The following is an 18,467-nucleotide window of genomic DNA, read 5'->3' on the forward strand; positions in this document are numbered from 1 at the left end:
TGAGTTCAACAGCCTCAGGAGACTTTCAGCAGCCTCTCTGCCCTCTGGGTGACAGCAGGGAACTCCCTGCCCTCTGCTCAAAGCCTGGGTGCAGGCAAAAGCAGGGGGAAGCCTCCACACAAAGCCACCCCCTCCTCAAAATTCAGCCTTGTACCCAGCTTCTACCTGCAGAAAGCCATTACTTCCTAATTTTGCAGAAGTTAGATTCCTCCTTCAGGCCTTTGAAAAGTCGACCTTTAAGTGTGTTTGACACAGCAGCCTCCTGTGAGCAGCAGTTCCCCTCAGCTGTGGCACTCCTGCCTGCAGAGCTCCTGCTGAACAGCAGCGTTTTGTTTCCAGCCCACAAGAGCCCATAGAGATGTGCCAGCCCAGAGCAGAGCTAAACATCTTCCAAGAAGTGATCTGACATTTTCTTTTGTTCTCAGTTCTATAGTATTTTCTCCTTCTGGAAGGTTATTGGGAATTATCTGGTGCTGACATTTAGGGAAATGTGAAGCATGAATTACAAAAGCTGTTCATAGGTAGTGAAGCAGTGCAGGACAGGGTGTCCCACTGCAGGCATTGGCCAGAAAGTGCCTAATTGTTCCTACACTGCAATCTTTGCAGTGCTTTTTTCTCCCCCCCCCACAAACTAACACACAAGTACCAGTATAAGGGTGCTGTATTTTAGCACAGAGGTTTTTCTAATCTAGTGCTCCATTATAAACCAGGGACATCTCTTCCATCTCACTCTAGTTTCATGACCAGAAGGATGCTTATGCACACAAGTCCTTCCTGTCACAGTCACAAAAATCCCCCCAAATTCCCTATGTGTGAATATCTCACTGCAAAAAAAAAAACTATCAGATAACTCTGCCTCTAACAAAAATTAGAGCACTTAGATTCTTGAATTAAATTTGCATTTAGTGACATTATTCACTTCTATCTACACACACATCATTACAAGATGCCAAAACACTCAAAAGTTACAGAATTTGGCACTACAGAGCTCCCCCTTCTCACTGTGGATGCCAGAGATGCTCCTTAAGTCCATTAACATACAGAGCCCTGCACAACCACGACTTCCAGGCACAAAAGCACATGCTGAGCAAACCAATGTAAATCTTGTGGCCTGGTTTCCCTAAGTGCTGATTTTCCAGTGAAGAATCAAAGTAAAAAAGAGAAACCAGATCTCAGCCTTCCTGCAAACTCAGCAACAATTCAGAGTTTCAGAGTTTTTTTTAAGATCGCTGTGACCATATTCAGAAATGTCTGCATTATCACAACACTTTTCAAATGCAGAAAGAAACTTCCACACAGAGGAAAAGAATACCAAGTGTTTATCTCCTTGTAAACATATGAGAGCTACTGAATTTCTATCAAGGATACATTAAATATGAACAAATATTTTAATGTCTGCTAACACAGGAATTGCCTGTCCTTGTATTGAGCTTTACAAAAGCAGTCAGCAATCTGCAGAAAAATAAAGCAAGAAAATCTCCTGTGGAAAACCCTGTTGCAGTGAGCAGAACTGAGCCTGCTGCACCAAGAGAGCCACATCCCAGCCCTATTCAAGTATTTGTGCCATTACATCTTTTAAAACATAACAGATGCCTCACAGTCACATTCCTGAAGTGAAACTATTTGCCAAAATACCCCGAAAATTTACAGCAAGGATTTGTACATACTGGAACTAGTCTTCACGTGTGTTTCCTTTTACTCCCTTGTGACAAAATAAGCAGAACTCCAAGGACACAGACACACCATAGCACCCTGAACACCTCAGCATTTCTGCTTCAGCAGCCACCAGAGAATTTGGGCCAGCCATGGGGTTTATTTATAAGCTCTCAGTAGTCCTCACTGCTGTGGTTAAGGGTCAAGTTTTCCCACCCTTCCCTTCTTCAGTTTGCAAAATTGTCCAGGCTTATTTTGAGGAACTACAGTGTCAACCTGTCTTGTGTGCAAACAGAGATGTGATAAAAACCCTTAGGGCCAGAGCCTCAAGCTCTCCAAGAAAAATCACATTTATTTTTCATGTTACAGTCGTTTTGCACCTGTGCTATAAAACCAACATTTACTACATTTCTGGCACAAGGATATTTCCAGAAGCAATGGATATTCTACACACAGGGTTCTTTCAGCATATAGCACTATGGTTACACACACAGAAAAACCCTTTCAGGGTGTATGTGAAAATACTGACTGTCAGCTTGTGATATTTCATAAGAGAAGACCTGGAGAAATAATGAGTTACAATTATATATTTTACACCTTATATGTTTTATATTATATATTTTATATCTTATGTATTTTAAGGAGGCTGAAAGACAAAATATGGGATGTGGATGGACATCTGAGCACAGAGGCCACCACACCCTTTGGAAGGCACATGGCAGGTTCCCATGGCAGGGAATCCTTTCTCCCAGGCTTTTGACCTCTCTCCCAACCTGCAAATCTCACTGTGCCCCCCAAGCCCTCACCGCTCAGGGACTGGTCTGCTCCCAGCACGTTCCATTCTGCAGGCAGCTTCAGGTGTCGAAATGCCAAGGCCACCTTCTCATCCAGAAAATCCACGTCTGCAGCAGGGGGCCTCGAGCGGTCCAAGAACCGTGTGAAATTCAGCGCCTGCTGGTTGCCAGCACAGGTGGCCAGAAACTGGGCAGCATCGTAGGCTTCATCCTGGACAAACTGGAAACTCTCCTCTGCCACAACCAGAACGGGGTGACCTTCTCTAGAGGCACAAAGTGCCACCTTCACTGTCTCACAGCAGTCATGGCCTGCAAAACAAAATTCAGACAAATGGTAAAAAAAAAAGAAAAATGGCATGGGCTGAGGAAACACAACTGAGCAATTCCTTTGACACACACACTCTTTGCATTAAATCAAGTAAGACCAAGTTATTGAGGGTCACAACTCTAAAATAACGCTGTCTTTGTTATTTATATGTATCATCAGAGAGAAGTATTTCTTACAGATTATAATAGGAAAAGATGTATAACTCTTCTCTGTCCCAATATAAGTCAAGAACTATAAGCAACCCAGGCTATTTATATTCAGCAACAACAAACAAGTTAAACTCAAGAGTTTTAAGTAATTTAAGTAAAAGAATTTGCTAACGTACCAAAAGCCAGGTTATATGGACAAACTTTTCTTACACAGCTCCTCAGGTCTCCAGTAACTGATCAGAAACTAGAATCTGAGTGCTGCAAAACTACATTTTCCAAATGCTGTAACAACACTTGGCTTGCACTGAAAACATTGGAATTTCCCCTAAAACAAAGGTTTACATGGCTATGAGAGCACGACCTGCCTGGGCATGTCCCATGTGTGCTCACTGCTGCACCTGCCTCTTGCATTTGGGTTCACATGACAAAACTAAAAACTAAGCTTCTCCTGCTACATAAAAACATGGAAATGGCCACTTTCCATATTTACAAAACAAGAGGGCTGGAGGTTTGGGAATTTCATTATTTATTTAGGGCAGGGGAAACAGGAGAAAGGAGGCCTTAGCATGGTAGCAATTCCACTGACTCAGAAACTTAAGGGGGGGAAAAAAAAACAAACACCAACCAAATCAAGCACCTTTTTGGAATCTTAAAAGGAAAAATATACTATGTGTCCAACACAACCAGAACTTGTAGTTGTCAGACATGCCCCTTCAATAATAAGGTTTGTGTTTCAAGTTCACTATGTGGCACAGTTTCTTGTTCCAGCCTCAGACTGACGTCATGGCTGTTTTTGCCAGAACAGCATGGACCCTGCACTAATTACTGGAAAAGCTTCTTTTTGCCCATGACCTCAGCATACTACCACATTCATGAAACCCTGCTTAATTAAATGCAAAATGATGATTTATTTTTAAAGGCTTGAAAATTCAATTTAAGCCCCCATTTGTGGTCAGTGGGAAAGTTTCCTTCTTCTGTTGGGGCCTTTTGCTGTTGATTTCCCTGACAAAAGGGAAAATATGTCCCTAATCTTCATGGTCTTTCAGCCAACCTCACAAGTCTGTTCTGAGGCTTTTGGCATCTGTACAGATTTTGTCTGCTGAAAGAGGCAATCCTGAAGTTAATTGAAAGGTCAAAACTGCTATTAGGACACTGTGGGTAACACCAAAATTGTCAGAGATGAGGCTGTGGCTTCCTAAGGAGAGCAAATGCAGCTGGAAAGGTATCAAAGGCAAGTGGAGAAGGGGAGGAAAACACACACAGATATTGCTGCAACTGCTCAATACAACCAGGATGCTCTGGAGCTGAAAGGTGAGAAAACTTCTTTCCTTCTAGCACCAGGTACCCATTAGCAAGAGGATGATGTGAAAGCTGAAGGAGTAGATTTACTAATTCTGTTGTTTTGAAGAATAGGGGGTAGGAAGAACTTCTACCACTCTTGAAAATAGAGCATGTGCATTCTAATACATTACTGTATTAGTACTCAGCTGCTCAGATGAATCCCATTCACAGACTGAACAAATGTTCAAGGGAGAAGGGGCGGGGTTGATACAACTTTGGGGGAATTTGCCTTTAAACCATTTAGAGCTGTACATGCCTCCCCCTATACCTCCTTGCTTTGCTGATCTTCCTAAGGACAAATACAGAGCAGTTAAGACACCAGTTTTGTTTCCAGCCTCCACAAAAGCAGTGATCTCTATGCACACTGTGAGAGAAATGTGTCAGCCTACAGGAGCTGACTCAAATCCTGCGAGCTGGGCTCTCCCTAACACAGAGCATTGGGAAATTGCTAGAATGCAGAGTTTAAAAAAAACAAACGCAATAAAAGCTTCCTTAATAGCATGAGGACAGCTAAACCTTTGATTCAATTTTTAAAAAATATTTTCTGCCTATTCCCATAAGAATCCCATCTGCAAAATAACCTCGAATACGACTACTCTGCCAGCGGACTTTCAGGATTGAAGCAGCAAGCAAAAATGGCCCATGAGCAGCTACAGAGAAACCATTTGGGACAGTCACTTCCTTTTCACAATGCCAAAAAACTCTGCTGTGGGACAGCAAAGGCTCCTCCATTGAGACAACAACAGAAACCTCTGTCAAGACGTGTGGTCTCCTTAAAGCAGCACATCGTGGATGTACACAAAGTTCCTTGGGATGGAGCGTGTGTTAAACACCAGCTGCAAAATGCAGCACAAGGGAAGGTGATAGAAAGACCATGTCCCAACCTGGGGCCAACAAGGATTCTACTGAAACTTCCCCAGATATTGAATGCAGCCTAGAAGAGAAGTGACACACCTGCCAATCCATTTTTATCTAACAGGATCCATCAAGCATCATGCTAAACCCAAGGGAACGTTCTTTAGAAGAGCAACTGCCTGCAGTGCTTTGATGTTCTGCTTCCTCACATCTGAGATGTCAGACGTGGGGGTAAGAACATGGGACAGGTTCTGACTCTTGGCAGGCAGTTCAAATGAAAGGGGAGCCAGTATGTAACAGGAGCAGACAATACCAGAAAGATTGCTCAAGAGGCCTCTGCCCCCCTGCTTTGAAACGGCTACAGGAGCAATGTGAGCAAACATCTCCCCAGCACAGGAACCTTCTGAAGGAACCATCAGTGGGGCAACATTTCTCACCACATCAAAGATCCAATGGCCTGGACTAATATCCTGAACTTCTACAGCCCTTGTCCCAGAGCATTACCAGAAGGGAGCTGAGCTTTCTGGTACTCTCAGGAGGTAAGTGGTTATCACTGCAAAACCAAATCTATTTTCACAAGGTTAAGTAACTTGTCCACAATCACATAGAGCTGCAGGCAATGCCAGAACAGTCAGTATTGCTCCTTTGCCTCATCTTTCTGCTCCCTCTGGCAGACAGCAGGGCTTTCTTCTAACATGGGTTAAGCACCAAGTTATCACCCATCAGGTTCCATCACCTATGTCCATCCACTATGGACTGCTGTCATTCCTTCATACATCTGCCTAGATATGGAACAGAAAAATGTCTGACATTGAAAAGGGAAAAAGAAAAAACTCTGGGTATGTCAGTGGGCTGATTTTGGTGGAATAGAGTTAAGTTTCTTTGCAGTAGCTAACGTGGGGCTACTTTGGATTTGTGCAGAAACAGTTTTGATAATCCAGGTATATTGTCCTTCTTACTGAGCATTGCTTACACAGACCCAAGGCCTCCTCTTCTCACCTACCCCACCAGTGAGCAGGATTGGGGCACAAGGAGTTAGGACATGACCAGGACAGCTGACCCCAAGTGACCCAAGGAATATCCCAGGCCACATGGAGTTATGGTCAGTGTATAGAGCAGGGGAAAGGAGGAAATCTCCACCATGTGATGGAGCCTTGCTGCCCTGAGGATGGCTGAACACCTGCATGCCCATGGAATATAGTGAGCTAATCTCGTTTTGCTTTGTTTGTATGTGGTTTTTGCTTTATCTATTAACCTGGCTTTATCTCAGCTCTCAAGTTTTCTCACTTTTGCTCTCCCAATTCTCTTCCCCATGGCACAAGAGGCAGCTGTGTGGGGTTTAGTTGCTGCTGGGGTTAAACCAGGGCAGCCAAGAGCAATGAGCCTATTTACAAAAGTTTGCATTTCCACAGGCTGAAAACATATGTAACTGAAAAAATCACACAGATGAGAGCACCTCAGAGAAGGGATGAGAAATCTCCATCCTTTATAATGCCATCAGGTTCCCAGTACTGCCCAGCACCCCTTCCAACTGCCATCAGTCCTCTCCAGAAATCAGGTCCTTTGGCCAGAATAGCAACAGAAATGATGAAATATTCAATACCATCATACTTGTGTTATCCAGCAATATCCACGTTCAAGTTTTAACTCTCCTCACAAACCTAACAGTGTTTCTCACTAGCTCAGACTACATGGCTACACTTCCCTTCTTCATCCATTTTTTTGGCTACAGTATCAAATGTGGTCATTTGTATGCTGTCTTGACTGTGATAAAAGTCAAATAATCCATCCCTTAACTCCAGCAACACTGCATTTTATCCCATTTCTCCTTTTGCTCCTAGTTACTTTAAATCTAGCTTGGAAACAACTCTTGACTTGGAGCTGTTTTGAGAAATACCAACATATTGCAGGAAAAACACAGAAATTAAAAAACTATTTCAGTCTATGCAGGGATGGGTACAGTGACTAATTTTGCTGCTATAAAGTGAATTCCTCATCTACACATCAAACCATGCTTTAAAAAATATTTTAAATGAGACAACAGCTCTTGAACTGAAGAATTCCTTACTGGAAATGAATGGGGACAGTTCATGAAGCTTGCTCTGGGGACAACAGGAGAGTGAAAAATGAAGGCTTGGTGCTCTGGTCTGGCTGTTCTTATCCCTGAACAGATGAGATGTTTCAGCATGATGGCACTGCTTCCTTTCCATGGTACCAGTGCAGATCAGTGAGTACCAGAACAGGGGGAGATTTCTCAGCTGCAAGGCATTAGCAGGTAAGTTAATGCACAGCTTAGACCTGTCCATCTAATTGCTACCTGTGCCTGTCATCTGGGGTGCACTTAAAAGGGCAGCAGCTGAACTCTTCAGACTTCTTCTTGTTTAACAAGGCCTACATGGAGACAAAACACCCCTAAACAGAGCTTTATTAAAAGATGATTTCATTTCCTACTCCTCCAAAAGTGGAAATCCTGTCCAAACCTCCTATTTTCAGAATTCACACTGGAGCTATCAAACAATGGGCCCCCAGCCTGGACAGCTATTTAAAGCCCTGCTGGAAGCATATGTTTGGGCTTGCTTGGTAGGTGACTAAAGACTAATTGCATCCTCCAAGTCACCATGGTGGAGCTGGGTTGAAAGAGGTCTTACAGAGAGATTTAAGGACAGGAAAACCAGAAAACAAATGTTGTGAACCTCATGAAGGATCTCAGATTTGCATCCAAGATGCATCCAAGAGATGTTGCCATCTGGTGGCTTGTGGAAAAGGAAGACAAGGGATCTCCTGTGACCATCCAAACAGTGTTTCTTTCGTGCTTCAGCAATCCTGAGTTCTGGTTCTGAAAATCAGAGCTCAGCTTTGAAGTGCATCTGTGAAATACACACAGTTACTGTATTCACTCTTGCAACACAGGAAGCCTTAAGAAATACACAGGCACAGCACCAGCAATGGACAGGAGCCTCTGCTTTTCCTTTCAAACCTTCCACTGGAAAGGTGAAAGAGAGATTGAAGAGCGAGTGAAGATTTTTTTAAAGGCCTTTACACACTGCAGACGCCCTAAAAACCCAGGGAAGTGTAAGACCCCACACATTACATCTTAAATAATTTCAACACAGATTCAATCATTTTTTCCTGTGACTGATGTCATCTAGCACTGGCATCACTTCCTTTTAATTACACTGCCTCAAGCAATTAAACACACCAAAGAGGATGAACTGCAAAAAGTCTTCTTGGCTATGCTGTTTTAGTCTATTTTAAGGGTTTTTTGTTTCACAATTAAGAGTATTTTCAAATCCACAATTGGTATTGCCAAGTGGCCATTTGTTATGCAACTTGTTTACCCTTCTGGTCTACCAGTACAAAGATTGTAATTCATGACATACAGCTTTTTTATGAAGAGTTGTTTCTTAGGGGAAAACACAGTCTGTGGTAGAAGTGAATAAAGCATGACCATATGTAAAGGATTTCACAGTAAAAGAAAAGTTTGAAATGAAGATATTTCCAAGCTAACTGAAATTAATTTCTGTCTATCCTTTTAACTAGCAGAAAGAAAGTAAGGAGAAAAAAAAAACCAAAAAAACAACAACTCTGAGAGAGATGGAATTAAAAAGTTCAAGATTGAAGCTGTTTCTCTGCCTTTAGCTTAAGGATGGAGAGAAAGCTCAGAGTGAGTCAACAGGAATGTGTCAGCCCTGTGGAAACTGCTGGCAGGCAGCTACTAGCAGACAGACAGTCTCTCAGACTCTTTTTCTACTTCCAGGTTTGATTCTCCCAGCTTTGAAACTCATACAAGAATCCTGCACCTTTTGAGTTCAACGAATATGAGAAAGCAATTTTGGTATTACAGAGCTTGGAGTGATACAACACATTGCAATAGCACTCACCAAGGCAATTACAGCTCACAAAATATTCTTCTTGTTTAGGTGACCTGGCTCTCAGACAGGGTGTTTCTTACCCTTCACTTATTTGATCAGGAGCTGCTGCAGCTCTGGATTTCTGGACTGTCTCTCCCTGTTTGAAATTTCATTTCAAATTTCCCCCTTGTCTCCCACACTTTCTAGACCATCAGTCATTAAATGCAAAGCAAAATATCTGTTCAATCATACAGTGGCTATGGTGATGGCATGAAAACTTTTGCAATAAATGCACCACACAAACACTGGAGCTCCCAGCACATCAGCTTCTGCAAGGAACTTCCCCCAGATCTCCCCAAGAGGTTCCCAATGCTCAGAGGCCTCCACTGGCCACGGCAAGCTGTGGTTGGGACTTTTAACTTGTGTGGACAATGATGAAGTCGTTCCTTCTTCTGCTGGTTTGTTTGCCACATCATGGTTTGAGGATTTTTATTACTGGGTTGGGTTTTTTCCCAATAGGGGAAAAAAAAGCTGCTCTAGCAGAGAGGCAAGAGATGAGGCTGCTGTCTTGCAATGAATGTTTCACTTCCCTGCTTTGCACCAATTTCCTTCACTACCACATGCAATCTGCCTGGCCTCAGTTCCCCTGCCCATCCTGCAGAGATGGTGGGAAGAAAAAAGTGCATTAAGATTAGGGCAGTCTCAGCTGCTGTAGGAATAAGGACTTGCTGAAAAGCTCAGTTAATGACCAACAATAGTAGGATGAGCATCTGTGACCTACGAGGACAGATCCATCCCCAAGAGCACAAGTTCAGCAGCAACAGTTTAACCACAGCAGCAGAGATGGTAGCATTTCTCTACTTCCTTCCCTGCTCAGACTTTTGATGCTTTCTGAACACCCAAACTCCAGTGACCAAGCTTTTGCACTGAGATCCCCACTGGAGCAGTGCCAGTGCCTTTACACCTCCACCTGCCACCTTAATGCTGAGTCTGATAAACAATGCTTGAAATTGTGCTGAGAACTACACAGTGCCTCTGGTGCTGAGGAGAACTGCTTCCATTAGGGAGAGTTTCAACCAGATTAATTACAAATAGAACTGTAACAGTGACAGCAAAGCCAACAGTTAAATAAGGTTTTGATAGCTTTTCACTGAGATAAACAAAAGCTCCGTTGGATGATGTAACCTGGTGTGTCCTTAGGCTGGCAAAAGAGCTACTGAAAGCACAAAAACATCTCCTGGCTAATTCTTGAATCTCAGTAGCTAATTTTCACACTTTGAGTTATGACTGATCATCTCAGATGAGAATCTGTTTCTCACAAGGGGAATTACTTTCCTTAAATTAACAGAGCTAACAACAGGGCAGGGCAGGATAAATAATCCATCCCATCCTTTAGAGCAAGTGCATAAATGCAGGTACATATTCAGTAGTTTGAAAAAGTGATGAATCTGTATTTACCCACATCTTCAGGTAAGATAAAGCTGCCCCCAAAAATTTACAACTTTCTTTTATTATGTACAGAAATAAAAGCTCACATTTCAACAGTAGTATGGACTATATATATTCAGTGTTTAAGGCTGATGATAAAATAAGCATAAGAAAGAGGCAGATTGCTCTAGTAATTATATAAGATGCAGCAGTCATTTAATTCTGCAGTAATAAGCTTTATTTAGGTAAAGGCTTTCAGGATATAGAGAATTTTCACACACAATGAGAATTTACGAGGTTTCTTTGACAGCTTCTATTTCCATTCCATTTTCTCTAATTTTTCACCTAAAACAACTTTACATTGTTAAGATTTCTTTTTATATGTGATTTTCCTTGAAAGCTTTGCTAAAACGTTCTGATTAATTTTGGCAGCAAATGTAATGAAATCGTTTATCTGTCTTTTACACCTCCACACATCAAAAAAGCCCACTGAAAAAGTCAAGAAACGAAAATTACAAATCTGAGCTTGTTTTTACTTCAGCTTTAACAGAATTACAGTCACTCCTTTCACCCCAGCTGCTGATGGACTTCTTCTGAAGTCTCCTGGGGACCAGATGAAATTTTGAAGACTTGGGGCAAGAATGACAGAAGAGCCTTTGAGTCCAGAAGGGATGGAGAGGAGGTTCAAGGAAGGCAGAGAGGCTGCTGAGTGAATCAGCCCTTCCTTCATGCACCTGAGCTGTCCCCAAGGAGCTGCTGTGCTCACAGGGATGTGCAACACTCCCTGCACCACAGGAACAAATGAAGGATGCAGGAGCTGGAAGTAAAGGATGAGATTTTGGCTAAAAGCTGCTGGCAGGAGTTTCCTTGCAGAGCATTTGCAAAGTGCCCAGGGCTGGGTGTTTGAACAAGGGCTGGTCTCACACACACTGTGTGCTGTTCATGGCTAATCCCTTCGGGGTCAAATAACACTCTGAGTCACCACAGCCATCGCCAAGGCAACTGTGGAATATACAGAGTAAACACATGATTACAGATTCACTGTGCGTCCAGGAAGGAGGAGGAGGAGGAGGAAGAGCTGCACTGAAATAAGTCACACATCCACTGAAATCACTGCAGTCAGTGCTGAAGCAACACTGGACAAATGCACGGGTGTCAGCAGAGGGTATGAAAAAAATGGCTTTTCCCATTTCTTGCTTTGCCTTTCTTTAACAACCTTTTCACCACTGAAGTATTTTTTTTTTTTTTAGGTAGTCTCACCAAAATGAGGTATGAGCACAGATGAGGGTGTTATCCACATGGATAACTTTACAAGTGAGATATCACCTCTTCCTTGCACCACAGCCCTGGACAGTGCAGGAATAGGACTACCTTTCTGAAAGGTGCCTGAAAAGTCTGTCTGAAATAAGCTGTATTTTGGGACAGCACCCGTCCCAGTCTAGCTTCACACACCACAAGACCATGACTATACTGGGTTAAAAAAAAAAACAAACAAACAACAAAACGATCCATTATTGCTAAAGGAACAATTGAGAGAAATTCCCTCTTTTCCTTTCCCACTAACAGCACCACCAGGAGCTGCAGGGAGCCCTCCCCAGTGACTCAGCTGTATCTGGGGCTGGCAGGACAGGCAGTGCCCAGAGCATCACTTTGGTACCACCTGGCCACATCCAGCAGTGCTGCAAGGACAGCAGTGATGGGAAATCCCATCCAGCACGCTGGTTCCCACATGGGCTGAAGGGAACACTGGAGCTTTTCAGTTCCCTTCTTGGCACAGCAGCCACAGCCCCGAGGGAGAGGTGAAGTCATTGCAGCAGGGCTGGCAGAGCCCCACGCCCACCACACAAAGGCAGGGAAGGAGTCACCCCCTCTTTCTCTTCTGGGAGAAAATAAGCACTAATCTAATTGATTGCACGGGGCTCCAGTCATCAGTAGCCATAAAAAGACTTCTCTTCCCAAGCCAACCCAACAACATGAACAACACAAAAAGAGGAGGAAATAAAAAACCCCGGAATAGCCAACTTTTAGACACTTATTTCCAGTAGAAAAGAACTCCAAATTTTACTCTGTGTGCATCTCTCACAAAACAATACTTAGGAGGTAGATGAAAAGACAAACCCAAGAGAAACACTTAATGGCCTGAGTTACACTGTGTGTAGTGAAAATGTCAGGCGTTTTTCTCACACTGGTAGCAATGTGCTGCATAGCAACAAGTCAGAATGAAAGGTTAATGGTGAGGACTGCAGCCTGGAACATGCTCATTCCCACGGTCTTGAAGTCACCAAAGGGAAATGCCAACTTGTTTTGTTTTGTTGGATAAAGGATAAAAACAGTGGTGGGCTCCAATGAGGAAACTCACCTCATCTGAACCAGCCATGGAGAGCTGGCACTGAGCAGCAGATCACCTGTACTGCAAGAGCTCCAGAAATGCTGTGTGGGCTCTGAGCTGAACAGGATTTAGGGGAAAGGGCTGCATTTCACCAGGAAGGCAGCAATGAACCTCATCAGGTCAAGAAGATGATGAATGTAAATAAAGCTTATTGGGCTGTCCCCCATTTGGGCAATAGCATCTGTAACCTCACAAATGTATCCTCCACCATCCTTCCTGCATCTAAAAGCTTTTTACTATGTGTATCTAGTAAACTCTGAGATTTCTACAATAGCAAGTCATATTTACATATTAAATAACTACAATCTCAAAGTCATATAATTCTAGTGAAATCAAGAAAGAGATTTCAAAAGGCAAAAGCAGTCATCCAAACCACGTGTCCAAACCAAGCAAACAGCATTACATTCCAGTCCACTTGTAGCAACCAAATTTCACAGACTGATACACTGATATGCAAAGAAAGGCAATTTTACCAGGAGAAATTGTCTCCAGACTCCCAGGATTAATCTTTCTCGTGCTTGTGCAGTGTTGGACAGTTGATCCAGTGAAGACCAAATAAAAAACTACATCATCTTCAACTTTATCTTCCTCAGTCAGCTGCACTGTAATAACAGAGTCACCCTAGGAAAAAGGACAAGAAATGAGGTTAGGTTTACATGACCAAGAACTGCATCATCTAAAATAAGATTACACTCCCTACAAGGTTCACACTCTCCATTCATACACTCCTTTCACAGGACTCAGTGCCCATCCTGATTTTCAGACGTGCAAGTCAACTTCAGTATCAAAGGCAGCCAACATCTAGGAAATATGCTGAATGCAGATCTAGGAAGAGACATGTAGAAATCTCCAGATTGTTTTTCAAAACAACAATATGGTGAAATCGCACCAAGTCTGACAAAGATGTACACACCCCACACAGGGTGTATTGTACACACACACACAGAGCCATATATATCAGAATATATATCTCAGAATATAGATATACATAAAAGAAATTAGATAGTTGTGAAAATTGCTTCTGCCCTCAGAAATTTGAATAAAATGCCCTAATTCTTGCTTGAGTGCTCACATCTCCCCTGCCCAAACTAGCACTGCAACCATAGATCCAACTATGTGATCACTGAACACATCTCTCACCCACAATCCAAGAATGCACAAAGATACCAATATTTTATATCCACTGAGATTTTTTTTCCACTTTCCTTACAAAGACTGTGGTGGTACAGAGTGGTAGCTCTTCTCACTCATCCAGAGCTTTTCAGCTGTGTGTGTCAGCAAAAACAGCAGTTCTTCAAGCCTTGAGAAAAAAAACCTGTAATGGTCTGTTGGTTGAACTCTACTATATAGTATTATGGAGAGTTTACTTCAGTCCCTCAGGATATTTTATCATTTAGCTCATCTCTGCTCTCAGGGAAAAATATATTTATAAAAGGTGCTGATGGTTATCACAGCAAACCCAGCAAAGGGTGCAGTAAAAACACCTGAAATTGCTACATCTGCATGGGAAAGAACAGGGGCAAAATGAACCAATGTCAGTATTCCATGGGGAAAGGAAAACAGGGAAAGAGGATGGCTTACAGTTACTGCAAAAGTAAGTGAAATATTTTCATTTGATGAAAAAATCATGGACTCATTTAGGTTGGAAAAGACCTCCAAGATCATCAGGCTTAATTGTTAACCCAGCACTGTCAAACCATCACTAAACCATGTTCCTAAGTGCCACATCTACACAGCTTTTAAATGCCTCTGGGGACTCCCCATACTTTGTTTATTAGAAAAAATTATATAAAGTACAAGACACTGAGAACAACAGTATGTGATGTGACCTTCTGTCCCTTTTCTGTTGAGATCAGAACCAGGTGGATGTCCCAGTTCTACACTGCAGCTGTGGCTGCCAGCTCTCTGCCACCACCCCACTGAGCATATGGTTACAGCTGCAAATCTGGAAAAGATTTTATTATTCTTATTATTGTTATTGCAGATTATGTAATTCTGATTTGCATATTCAACAGAATACACATGTTCATTTCCTTAAAAACCTCCCCCTTAAGAGCACTGAGTTCATCCCTTCTCTTTGTCAAATACAGCTATTGTAGAAAATTCCCAGACTCCCAGGCCCTCCCTACATCCGTCCCACGTTAGCATCGCTTCCCACGCTCTGCCTCACGTCTCCCTCCTCTCTCCCTCAGCTCCTTTTACATCTCCTCCTCCAAGTTTATGTCCACTTCTCCCCTGATCCAGCCCATCTGGCACCTCTTGCCAGGGGCAGGACTGCACCTTGTTTTAGACAAACAAGATTTTGCGGGGCAAGTACCCGACCAGCCCTTAAAAATCAGCTATGTGGGTCAGTGCTATAGCATAGGAAAGAAAACCAGAAATTCAAAAACCCCACCACCTAATGGAAGAATGAGTGTATTTTGCATTTTCAGAGGTTGTAGAGTTCCAAATGTAAATTTTAGCAAGGTCTCATGCGATACTATCCGACCAGACTTCCAGCTGGGGAGGAAGGAACCATGCAGCAGAAGTCCATCTTGTATAGAGTCAGTGTTAAAATAAAAACAGGTGCAAAAAGAAATAAATCAAGCTTTAAATTCAAGCATGACCAGTTCACATGCTGAGTTGAAAACTAAATATTCTGTTTCAAGCAAATGGATCCAGATTTGAGCTGATGTTCAAAAAACCAAAAGCTTGAGTTTTAACCTACAGACCCCTTGTGCTTTGTTTTTTGTATCTTTGTTCAAACCGTTTCTCCCTTAAGGCATGAACATACAAAGTACTTAAAGAGATTTAAAATGCAGGTGACACTTCAGAACACTCAGCAACAGCACTGAGTGTTAAGCATGGTATCTGTTAAAAGGGATTTTTCTTTTTATTTAACTCAGAAATCAAGTACAGCTACTCTAATTTTTGTGAAATCAAAGCAAATTGGCAGAGTTTTTGTGAGAAGACACCTGTCTACCCATGCAAACTACTCCTATTTCTAGGAAAAGCAATTTAATTTGCATCAATATTGCAAATGACAGTTTGTGTATTTAGTTACTTACAGAACACCTAGAAATACCTGTAAGAAACCTCAACACCAGAGGTTCCACACAACCTGAAATCTAAGTTGGAACTTAAACATAAAGCTGAACTTACATAGATACCTGACCTAATTTTGAAAGTGGAAGGTGGTCAGACCAGTGACCTCCAGCAGATGTTTCCAACCAACTTGTTCCACTCCTCAGATTTTAATTCAGCTCATTTCAGCTATTAAGTCTTGGGAGAGTACAAATTATCATCAGCTGGTATCAATTTAAAAGGTTCTTCAGCTGTGTCTAAGCAACACTTCATGGTAGGAGGGTCTCCACCACCCTGCTCCCACCTCTTCTCCAGGATCCTTCAGCAAAGACTGTGGAACACTGAGCATCCTATTTATTGGATTTTTTTTTTTTTTTTACTTTAATTTTTAAGTTGTCTCCAAATATCTTTGGTAAGACTGATAATGTGCCATTTAATTGCTGTGTGCTTCAGCTTACTTGCAGGTGGTCACCTGAGCTAACTCAGTCATTGTGCCTGGTGCAGGTCACTGATCCCAGAAGAGCCTTCTTTTCCAACACACCTCTCTACCTCCCAGTTACTGACTATTTCTTTGTTCACTGCCAATTTTAATTTGATTTTTAAGTTATTCAAACAATGTATTTATTTGGAAAGGAAATAATGCACAGAACAAATCCCTCTCTTTCCAAGATTTTTGAAGTTAAAGAAAATCAGTTACAAATGCAGCCAAATTCCTCCAACCCACATAGAAGACTTTCCAACAGCCCTATTGCATTCAGCCTCCAAAAACATTTTAATTGAAGTATGTTTACCTTTATTCATTTAATATTGTCCAAAAAATGTCATCTGTTCAGTATCACTGCCACACAAGGTGGTTATTATAACCCTTCTTTCATCCCAAATGTCTAGAAATGGGAGGCTGGCCTGCCAATATCCCTTTGGTGAAAGTACAGACAGATCAAAGCCATTCTCTGGAATGCTCCAACAAATAAGAATAATTTAATTTCAAAACTAGTTTGGATCGAGTAATATTTACTTGGCTTAAAGCCCATTGGAAATGAAAACATTCCATCTTGGTCCATTCATGAAAGAGGCCACCCTGTCCCTTGTTTGGATCTGAAAAACCCCTGAAAAGTCTCAGATATAATGCGATGTAAAGAAGGTGGATGGGGCTCTTTCCTCCACACATATTCCCTTTTCCAAAGCAAAGGGAGAAAGCAGATCTGCCTCACCACAGGACAGGTGCACTGGAAAAGCCAAGCCTGACCTTGAGATTTGAACTGGAAAACAACACAGAGAGAGATTTTAGAGTGGCCTATCTCTGAAGTTTTGGCTTAGTTAAGGCAGCAGAAATACAATTACCTCTAAAAAGGCCCAAATGCTGTCATTAGAACTAAACCCCAAAACTATCTGGACAAGGCACCTGTTTGTCAGCATGATTTGCTGGCATAAGCACAATTCCACCTTTTTAGGAAGTACTTTTTCCAGCACTGCAGTTAAATGTGTGTGGATTGTGTGTAGGCAAAGTACAAACAACTCCAAGTAAGCCTGTTAAAATGGACTATTTACCTTCAAAGGCCTTTTTTTTTTTTTTATAGATGATCTCAGCAGTATTTGGAAGTGGCAGTGAAGTGAACAAAATCTTTAATTTCAAACAAATTTATATCACTTATGTTATCACCTCAAAAACACTATCCACCTGCCAAAAAGAAACAATGGTTGTAAGCATATAAAGACATCTTTCTTTTCCACTTCAAGCTCTGGAAATCTGTCTGCTTTGGGGGAATAGATCATCATTTGGGACCACAAAAAAGTCCTGGCAAATGAAAATTTAAGCTTCAAAATGAAAACTATGAGTTTAGCTGGCAGTAGGGAAGGATATCAGCTCTACCAGAAACAGGAACACTTGTCAACAATGGACTGAAAACAGGAAAAAGTATTCTTAACATGATGGCTAACAAATTTTAACATTTCTGAAAACAAACAAGAAAAAAAAAAAAAAAACAAAAAGGCAAACTGTATTTTTGAGGCTGAAGTATTTGATTTCTAAGCAAAGAAGCCATGGTTCATACTGGGAATTTTAAAGAACATTAGTCAAGCCACTGACCACTCACTCTGCCTCCATGTACAGAATCTAAAAATACTTATGAAAATTAAGTGTGCATTAGATGGCAACACTGCAGTACTCAAGGGTTACTTCAACATTATGCTTTGAATGAGAAAACACCAACAACCAGTAATTATTAATTTGTTCTACCCAGAAAATCAAAATCCAAAAATTGCTGCTGCTCATTGACAGCAAACCTGGGGCTGTTTTCTCATGCAGCAAGAACCCACTGAATAGGAAGTCCATGGGTTAGATGGGTTGGAGATTCACAAGAAGGAAAGAAAGCTTTTCTTCAAAGGTATTTCCTTCTAAGAGTTGTTGTGGATTTTGGGGTTATGATGCTTTATTAAAGGGGCAGGATTAGATGAGTAAATGTAACCTGCCATTGTAACAAGTTTTGTTTTGTTTCCGCTACTCATAACATGAATCAGGCCCTTGTTGAGTCACTGCTTTATTGCATTTTTGCTTCTTCCCCTTTGGGAAGCCCTAAACAGCTCCCAGGAGAGCTTCACTGTACCCAGCACAGCACA

General features: G+C 41.9%; 1 protein-coding gene across 6 annotated transcripts in view; it reads right to left on the minus strand.

Moving 5' to 3' along the window:
- Window positions 1–18,467, minus strand: part of AKAP13 (A-kinase anchoring protein 13) — a 208,236-nt gene that overhangs the window by 119,113 nt on the left and 70,656 nt on the right. For all 6 annotated transcript variants that reach the window (XM_056500307.1, XM_056500309.1, XM_056500308.1 and 3 more), the window contains 2 exons: window positions 13,262–13,409; window positions 2,460–2,756 (listed from right to left, as the gene is read on the minus strand). In XM_056500307.1, coding sequence (XP_056356282.1) covers window positions 2,460–2,756; window positions 13,262–13,409 — 445 coding nt within the window. The remainder of the gene's footprint in view (window positions 1–2,459; window positions 2,757–13,261; window positions 13,410–18,467) is intronic.

The sequence above is a fragment of the Oenanthe melanoleuca genome, chromosome 10 (genome assembly GCF_029582105.1).
Source record: "Oenanthe melanoleuca isolate GR-GAL-2019-014 chromosome 10, OMel1.0, whole genome shotgun sequence".
Lineage (NCBI taxonomy): Eukaryota > Metazoa > Chordata > Aves > Passeriformes > Muscicapidae > Oenanthe > Oenanthe melanoleuca.